The sequence below is a fragment of the Ceratosolen solmsi genome, unplaced genomic scaffold (assembly GCF_000503995.2).
Source record: "Ceratosolen solmsi marchali unplaced genomic scaffold, CerSol_1.0 scaffold14, whole genome shotgun sequence".
NCBI classification, from domain to species: domain Eukaryota; kingdom Metazoa; phylum Arthropoda; class Insecta; order Hymenoptera; family Agaonidae; genus Ceratosolen; species Ceratosolen solmsi.
In genome coordinates, this window is record NW_011948420.1 from 3,503,995 (window position 1) to 3,514,076 (window position 10,082).

Sequence of the window (10,082 nt, forward strand, 5' to 3'; positions counted from 1 at the left end):
CACGGGGCGGGCGGACTCGTGCATATACGCGCGTCATTATCTATCTTTATCGATTTACATGAAAGGGCCATACTTGTTTGCCTATTTGATATATGATTAGTAAAAATAAATATGCTAACGCGATAGGAGGTAATAATTCACGAAAACCGCTTCCCGTACAGATCAACTCGATAGATCGTGAAATATTTTTCAGCCGAGCTTAATTTATATAAACTCGACGGTGCATAGTATGTAGCAGTCTAATTAAACTACACATCTAATTGAAATTAATGTACATTGTGATTAATTTCGAGAGTCTCCAATAGAACAATTTATTATCGTCAAAGTTCAAAAATCCAACTAATAGAATTAAATTAAGAATTCGGTTAATAAGTATGCAAGTAGGTAAAAATATTTGTCCGTATTTTAAATTTGAGCGCGCTAGGAATATAATTTTAAAGGGAAGCCTTCCGCATTTATTATTCGCCATATTATTCGTGCAAGAACGTGGGCGCTTGGGCCGTTGTTTATTCGCAAATGGTTTCATTTGTCTTTGTTATACGTAAGAAAGTGAGTTTCGGCCGAGTTGCAGCATGTACAGTATTCTAATTAGAGCGACCATTCCTATACCATTATGCCGTTTAGTGGAGTGCGTCGGCTTTCGGGAAAAGGATGCGTGGACAGTGGAGGGCAGAAAGAGAGAACTGGATGGAGCGAGCGATCGAGTCTGGGAGAAAGAGAGAGAGAGAGAGAGAGAGAGAGAGAGAGAGAGAGAGAGAGAGAGAGAGAGAGGAGCATGGTTTGGAAGGATAGAGGACGGGGGAGTGAGTTAGATCTAATTGCATTAAGGAAACATGAGTTCCGTTTTGGAGGGGTAAGACTGCGATATCTTACGCGCTCGATTTTACTCGAAATACGTAGACGAACGAAAATTGCGCCCAACTATGTGGTGGTAGCGCGCAAACGATTCCAACGGACAACGGTATTAACATTTTTAAGTACCTTTCGCTTACCCCCCTCTGCCCAACGGCTCCCACTCGTCGCCGCCCCTCTGACCGGCTGCACCTCTAACACGTGCTTTCGTTATTACGCTTAGAAAAATTTCGAAAGTTTGCGCATTTGCTGATGATTTACGCGGGCCGCAGCGGCAACTCGTATAACGGACACCGTAAAATGCGCGCAAATACTTTTTTGCAGTGTGAATGTTGGCAGCACGGCGCTTTACGGCGCAATTTACCGGCTCGCATAATGAATTTGCAATTTTGCTCTCCGCTGACAATGTTGCACTTGAAAGAGAAAAATTGCGAAAACGATACAAAATTATACTAGACATTAAACTGTTGTTTCGACTCGAAATCGAGCGATAAATACAAATATTCTACGTGCCATTATCAAACATTGTAGCAAGCAGGAATTGAATGAAACGAAATTGGCAAATAAGATACCATTGAAGGAACGATCGCTTAGAGATAATAACAACGAAAATTTGAATCAAAGAACTGCATATTTGAACGTGGGCGCGTGTGCATGTATCTAGAAATTGGAAAAAAGGAGGACTAAAGAAGAACGCCAAAAACACTTCTTATAGATCTCTTTGCTCGACACGAAAATGTAGAAATCACAAGCCTGTATACATCATGCGACGTAGTATATACCCAGGGCTCACGAAAAAATGAAAACATATAAGAGGCACATGCATGTATGTACACTATAAATAAGTCGAAAAAATATACACACCTTTGATCGCATCTTCGAGATAGAACTCGCTCGCACGATCGTGAGTGAGCAGGAGCGAGAGAGTGAGCCAGAGAGAGAGAGAGAGAGAGAGAGAGAGAGAGAGAGAGAGAGAGAGGGGGCGGGAAAAAACAAGCCACCCGCCGCTGTGTGAGAGGGAGAGAGAGAGAGAGAGAGAGAGAGAGAGAGAGAGAGAGAGAGAGAGAGAGAGAGAGAGAGGCTGCGAAAATACACGTCCTACGCGCAAACACAATCTTGGCACAAAGCGACTCGATGTTAAAGCGATAAAGGCGCGAGTGGAACGCAAATCCAGCGGCACAGAAAACGAGGGAGACGGAGGATGTTGACTCCGGTCCTCCTTAAAGTTGATTTGTGCTCAATTATCGCGCATCCGCGCGCCCGTCCATTCGTCCGCTTCGCATCCACCACCGCAGCTTCATCCGCCTTTCCCTCTCTTTATTATAGAGCCAGGGCGACGTCGTCAACGAAGAAGACGAAGACGGCGTCGCGACGATTTTATTTATACACGCGTGCTCAAGATCCGCTCTCTCCCTCTCTCGCTCTCTCTCTCTCTCTCTCTCTCTTTCTCCCTCTTACTCTCTAGCTCTCTCCCTTTCTCGCTATCTTTCCCTCTCTTATAGAAATGCCACCCGCGTTTTGCGAATGCGGTGCAGTCGTCGTCGTTAAAACCCGTTGCAACGAGCTGCGCCCGTCCACGGCAAACGAGCGAAAAGAACGAGGAGGAGGAGATGGTGGAGGCAAAAGGTGGATCCGGCAATTCATTCAGCGTTTTATAACCCTACGTAAATGCAAGGCGGATTCTTTCCGTCTACGTCGGAGACTAGAGCTGATTCACGCGTGGTGGATTATTTCGATCTCTCTGTCTAAAGTTAGCCAAAAGGATTACGCGCGTAAGAGTCGGTACGAATCAACCGCTAGAACTCACCCCGTATACGTGAGCAATCACGATTCATTATGCGGGGTAAAAAATTTGAAGTGGAAGAAAGACAGGGAGAGAGGCATACCGTTAAGAGAGACAATGTCGTGACATCGAAGGGAAAAGCGTGGGAACGCGCACGAATACGTACGAGAAGCTTAACAAATCGGCTTGTTACTTTTATTTTTTTTTTTTAATCATCCACAAAATGCTTTAAGAATTTTATTACATTCACGAAACATCCAATTATTTCTTGTTATTGAAATTTCACTACTATATGTTTTATGCTTAATAATTTCGCGAAGAAAAGCAATAACAAACAATCTTTCTAATACATGAAAAAAAGCTAAATAATGTTGTTATTGAGAGTGAGAGTAAAGGTTCGGTAACGGGCAGTTTAATTGAGGAAATGAAGGAAAAGTGAAGAAAAATGATGGCTAACGCACGAAGAGTAACGAATCGATGAAGTGTCGAAAAACTTGGATGTTATAAATGCAGGTGCTACGAGAAAACATTCATCAAGATGATAAGATAGTGCTAAGGCTTGAGCGTAGGATCGGATTTGAGACGGGACCGAAGAGAGAAAGAGAATGTCATCCCTCGACACGGACAAGGGATTAACCTCGCAGAGACACTTTCCACGGTCTTAACCCTTTCTCGATCAAAAGAGGATTAACGGAAAGGTATGGATTCCGGATTACCAAGTGGTTTGAACATCTTTCCTGACACTCTCAAGCTTCGGCAATAACAACGAAAAAATATACCACGACGAGAATCTTCGGTTCGGTTTATTATAATCTTAAAATAATTCGTCCGTCTGTGCTTTCAACTAAAATTGACAATAACATTAATAATGGTATTGATTTTCTTATTTAAATGTTGCTTAAATGCTTTTCAGTGATAATTAAATAATGCTAAAAAAGACTGTACGTACGTATTATTATACATTGGACGCAACAAAAGTAGAATGTAGAACGCAATAGTTTTAAGAACAATCGATACTAAATTCGATACAATTATTGAAGGTCATATTTTATTATTTATTTTGAAAATTATTTCTTTATCATGAATTTATTGTGAAAATTATTCATTTATTATGAAAACTCCTACGCACCAAAAATCGATTCATTGTTACTTAATGACATTAATTGGGATCGCCGTGAGCCATAGTAGCTATAGCAACAATTTTCAGCTTCATATTTTATAGCCTCGTTAGCACTGGTACCGGCATACAATTGAAAAAATTCAATTAAAAAATCAGTGCTCCATTGTATAAAAACAAATGGAAAATAAAGGTGAAGGTTTATAAGGCAGAGCTATCAGGGTATTCAGTACAATGATCTACGTGCTGCAGGCTCTTCGGATTTACAGCGACAAAGTAATGATAACACGCATTTTTCGGTTCGTAAAGTAATCGAGAGGAACTACCGACGGAAGGCGATTGAACGCGCGCGCGCGCACCGCCTGTCGACAAAGTCGTCGGCCCAGATACGAAAATCGTAAAACAGCAGACGTAACGGCTACCGCAGGGAGAGCAGAATCCAAGAGGCACTTATCCCAGCCGAGATTAGGCGCGTAAAACGCAATGGTTACGTTTACACGCCATCGAGTGTATGCAACAGTATGGTCTCGAGGCATAAGCTTTCCACCCACTGACACGACCGACTTCGTATTTATACACCTCTTTCTTGTACACGCTATTTATACTTTACGTACTTATTGTCATCTCTCCTGAATTCTACGCTTCACTTTTATTCCTTTTCTTTTTTGTTGTATGTTTAACATACGCCTATAGACCGCGCGATTCTCTTTGCCGGTCTATTGTACATGAATTATAACGCGTTAATCATTGATTTGGGCAATGAAAACTAAAGCAACAATTTCCAGTTACGAAAGCCTAACCATTAGAGTGCTAAGACTGCCTGGACCTGACAGCTCGTCAAAAGTCTTTATGGCAGAGACTTTTCTCTTTTACAATAAGTTCAAATAATAATGCGGATAATTACAAAGCTCGATAAAGATAAAGTCGTGCTGAAACGGCGGTAGCTTAACGCAAATTTCAACGGCTGTCGTGACAGCTAAAAAGAATTTCGTATGCCATCGCTTCGTCGCAGCGACACATCGGTTGATTTCACGACGTTCAATTCCGTCGCGTACAATGATTTAAGAATTAAAAACGAGGTATTATCCAGATAATGGCGCTAACGACCGAAACTCACCAATTGTTGACTTGAAGAATCGTTAACCCCGTGTCCTGCGCCAACTGTTTCTTCTGGTCTTCCGATGGATACGGATGCTGGAAAAAAGCAGAGAATACGACAATTAAAATATAACGTCATAAATTCTGGGAACTGTAATTGAAAATAATAACGAAAGTCAGGCGCGGTACTGTAGCGGCCACCACCACCAACGCTACCGCCGTCGCCGCCGACGCCGCCATCGTTGGCACAAAATAACGGATGCCAGTGCAAAAATTCTATATGAAGGGAAGGCTAGATGCGCTATGGCGAATACAGGTACCGCGTGCGACTGTGCCGCGTATAAAGGTTCGAAGCATTACGCCTAGTCCCGGCACACCTGCGAAATATTATTTATTGCTCAAGAGTAAAAAAGAAATGGGTTGGTAGAGGGAGAACTGTAAGGATGAGAGGAAAAAAGATAGAGCGGCTGGAGATACATGGATGCTCGGCGCGCGAGGACGGGACGCCCCGCATTTTATCGACATTCGCATCTGCGCAGATGTGCAGCCTTTTACCAACGCTAGCTCAAACGCTCCTCCACGTGCTTTCCGGATCAGATTTTCATTTCGGCTTTTGCATGGAAAAGATCCGAAAAACGCTTTTACGAGGCAGCGCTCAGTCGTACAAATGAAACTGTAGGGATCACTTTCAATCCGGATTAAAAGCATGGATTTTCCGCTTTTCTCTGTCTTCCTTAATCTCGACATTTCTCCGGTCAATGTTCATCTTATTATCTTTATCCGGTTCGCTTTGGGCCAACTATTTTATATTTATTCTATGAAAAATAGAAAAAAGTACCGCAAAAAGTGATTTTCATGCAATTTTGTACACGAGCAATCCCATCTATCAGTTCTTTAATATTCAAATGTACTTTTAAGGCACGTCTTTTCAGACGTATTATTTTTATCAATACATATTATTATTTCTATAAATATCTTATTGGAATCAAGGTTTTCCTAACCACGTCGTTTGGTCCTCGACAAAGAATAACGACGCTCCAGAGGGAGCAACGCTTTTTTACGGCGCACCCAGGATGACAGGAAGAAAATGCAGCTTATCGGGAAATGGACGTAGCCAACTGTGCCAAATATGTATTTCGATGAGAAATAAACCGTACCGAGCGTGGTGACGAGGAGACGAGGAGGCAACTCGTCATATTTTTACATAATTAGCAAGTGGCGATCGCGACGAGTTTTTACGGGGCGCCGGGCAAGTGTCCCCTGCGGTATTTTCGGAAACCGCGACCGCGGCTCGCGCTTCTCCCCTCGATCGGTATATCATGTTTCTTGGAGGCGAGCCACGAAACACACGACGTAGGCCACAGCATAAGATGGACAAAAAGAGCCGAGCGGCGCGACGTCGCTTCGACCTATGCATTTATATACGGCGCTTCGGACCGACGCCATCGCCAAGAGATTCTTATCCTAATTAAAGCAACGGCGATACGCCTATTGTTAACGGACTTGAGTGCACGGAGGTGCCGCGCGCACAAACGTAATGAGCAGGGACAATACCATTTTCGCGGATTTTTTTATCTTTTTTGCAAGCCAAGTACATGCGTCCCCCGAAGGAAGAGGCGTTTTCGCCTTTTTTTTATCATTTCTCTTGCTCATTTTACATTGGCTGGACTATTTTGGAATAACGAAGGCTTTGCGCAGACTACGAAATTTTCGAAATTGCTGGAATATTGTAATCCTCGAGATTAAGAGGATTTTATGCTATATATGCATCTTTTACAATACAATATCATGCATAAAAACTAGAAAAATTAACATAAAATACCCTGGTAGCTATGCCATTGTCAATGTAGATCTTGAAAAAGAGTTATTACAGTCTAGCAACGCTGACATTCCCTTTATCTAATATCGTTACGCTTCCTGCAAAGTATTTATTTATTGTATATCGCAGCGTTAATAAAAATATGTTTTATTTTGTCTTTAATTTATTTAACTGAATAAATAAGGACAAGTCTCCATAATAAAATTATGTGAAAATTTCCAATTTTTCTACAATTAATGTGAAATCATTCTTTTTCTTAGATAAAACGAATGGTAGTTTACGATTTCGTTTATTGAAGATATATTTTTTTGTTTTTCTTAAGATTAGCGAGATGGCGCTTTTTAGTAGCTCCAGGTGCGTGAAACAACATAGTCCTATTAGTTAAGACGATAGAAAAAATGAATGATAGAGAGTGATAGGGGGGGGGGGGATTCGCAGGTAAGGAAGACAGTGAAATACAAAAGAAAGAATATTGTCTATCATTGTCGTTGGTTGAGGTCGTTGCGAATCGCTCTGGCGGACACCAGCCGTTAGTATATGCATAAAACAATCAAGATAATTGTCGAAGCTTCGTAGGGACTGACTTGCGCACGACCCTTCGGGACTATACGCTGCATCCCAAGGTAGAAGACGAAGGGTGAGAAAGCTAGCCCGAGTGAGAGGGAAGGACAAAGAGCATGAGCTATCCAATTACATTGAAAACAATAGTCTTAAGTGCTGCCAGCGTGCCGCCGCTCCGGTCTACTCTAGTCCTCTCCCTCCAACTTTTTCACTGATGGCTTTACAGAGAGGGAAATATCTTGCGACTACTGCACCCCCACCTTCTTTTTAAACCATTCCTAATATTACGAAAGCGCCACGAGTGCAGAAAAATGTTCGTATATGGCTTTTTTAAAGTGGGAATTGAGTCTGTCGCGAAAGTACTCGGAAAATTTCGATTACATGCTAACATTAACATTTAGAGATGTTGGAAAATCAACGACACTTTTATTGTGCGCACGTTTATTTTTATTGCTTGTAGTGCGCACTTTCCATAAACATTTGAAAGCTGAAGGATATACGACTTACATTTAAATTAAAAGTTTCCTGGTAATTCAAATATCCCGTATCGTAACCGTTCACTCTGTGCTAAAATAAACAAACGTAAAATTAATTTAATCCTCCATTAGTTTGCATTAGTTTGCATTAGTCATCATGCACAAGTGTTTAATATTTTAAATGTTACTAACAAAATCAACTCGTTTTAAGGAACATTGTTTATGAATATCTAATGCCCATGGATGCTCTGAGTAAAAGCAAAGAAGTAATTATTAGGCTACGATATTACTTATTATATATAATTCTAGGGAACTTTCATATACGGTTTTCTTAACTCAAGAAATAATAAAATTCAATTTCAACGAAAGTTTATTCTTTCTTTATATTTCTTATTCATTACGACTGGACATTATTTCCAAAAGATAACTTGGAGTAAGGGAGGCTACGGTTCGAGGGTAAGTTTCATCGTAACTGAATTAACCCATTCGAAGGGTTGGGGATTCTCTCCATCACTCTCTCTTTATCTCTTTCTTTACTCTCTTGTTCACCCGAACAAGCAATAAAATGAAAATGAACACTAAAAAGACAATATGAAAACCATTTGGGTCCTTGGCATTTCCTCGATTGAATAGAGAATGCCAATAAGAGATTTGGAAACGCTTCCAACGAATGCCTATATAAGTGCATAAGCTAAGCTTATTAACTTATAACAGTTTAATTACAATCACTTATATCATCAAATATCTTAATAATTACATGGCATCGTTACTTCAATTACCAGCAATTTTTTATACTCAATTATTTATACTGATTTATTAGCAGTAATAAGGTGGGAGAAATGATTTTCTAGCTTTCATTTCAATCTTTATTGAAAATTCTCACTCTCCTCTCTCCTCTCTCATCGCTAAATGCACCGAAAAGTATAAAGGCAATTAAAAGTATACTTGCTCATCAAGACTCGTTCGCAGCTGGCTCAATAAAATTGGGAAAAAATTCGAATGATGAATACGTTATGTCACAGCATTAATCCCGTAGAAATAAGATTTTATTCCGTTAAGAAGGAACGGCATTTATTCAAAGAGAGCCTGCGAAATTAGATAAAGATGGCTAGTATAGCGTTCATTCTCTCATCATTATAGACATTTCGGGCGACAATTTGCGTCGCGTGCTGCGTCAGGTCGAACGTCGGGACCGCCTCCTTGTATTCGGCGACGGGGGCGTGGTGGTGCCAGTGTCTCTCCAGACGTGATCCTGCCATTTTCGAAGGGCCCCGAGAAGAGGGAAACCAAGGGAGACGTACTAACTTTCTCTCTCTCTCTCTCTCTCTCTCTCTCTCTTCCTCGCACTCCTCATCTTTGTCTCATGCCTGAACTCCTCCCAAATGACACGTCGATGACGACCTGACTGCTGACTCTGGCTAACGAGAGAGGCGTGGGATCGAGTGGAGATCGCGCCTCGTCATCACCGAGATCCCCGGAGGTGGAGGTGCTTCGTGCCGTCGATGCCTTTCCCGCGTGACGCTTTGGACATTTAGAGAGCCAGTTAACGTTAATGCGGACAGTTTTGCGAGAAAGAGTACGTGCCTGTTTCGATTTATTTTCACCATGTCGATCCCAAGGCTTTTTCTAATTATTGCATCGAGCACAAAGTTTATGGCTCAGTTGGAGCGACTTGGAGACAATAATGTTCTTTGAAACCATTAGGCCGTAAATAGCTGCTTTCGCGCATTTATTAATGGGAGCAATTAATTCCACATTATTGTAAATAGCGTTTGGATTGTCAGCGGGTAGTTGGCGAGACGATTACGACTTGCCAAAAGGAATAAGACAATCTAATGGATTGTATCAAATGGCAATAAAAAGGCCAGATGAAATTATGGAGCGAAAAGATATTTAGTGTTTGAAATGAGACGGCTGCGAAATTTATGGCGCATTTTTGTGAGAAATATACGTTTACCTCCGTTTTTAGACTCCGCGCTGTAAAAGAAAGAGATAAAACAAGAAATGTCAGCGCGTCACTCAGGCTCAGTGTCTTCATTTCATCTGACCTCCTCCCCGGTTTCCACTACGGAATATTAGGTGCAGGTATTTTCGCGAAGAGGGCATAAACTCGTTACCTCTCATCTCAGAGGTTATTCAATTTGAGCGTTAAAATCCTCTAATGTGCCGTTATTGCCAGACGCCGGGACGATAATGGCCGCTACTGTTGAAAACTCCTTCCAGCTGCCAGCACTTGATCTTTAAAGAAAAGAGCGCCACAAAGGAGAGAATATTAACGGCCTTTGCTCACTCGAGAAGAACGTATTTACATCGTAAAATTTTTCGGCATATTAACCTCTCCGCGATAAGATGACATTAGCACATAAATACCATAAA

At 41.5% G+C, this 10,082-nt stretch overlaps 1 protein-coding gene across 3 annotated transcripts in view; it reads right to left on the reverse strand.

The window, feature by feature from the left end:
* hth (Meis homeobox homothorax) overlaps positions 1-10,082 on the reverse strand; it is a 517,031-nt gene that overhangs the window by 107,064 nt on the left and 399,885 nt on the right. For all 3 annotated transcript variants that reach the window (XM_011498002.1, XM_011498003.1, XM_011498001.1), the window contains one exon: positions 4,870-4,946. In XM_011498002.1, coding sequence (XP_011496304.1) covers positions 4,870-4,946 — 77 coding nt within the window. The remainder of the gene's footprint in view (positions 1-4,869; positions 4,947-10,082) is intronic.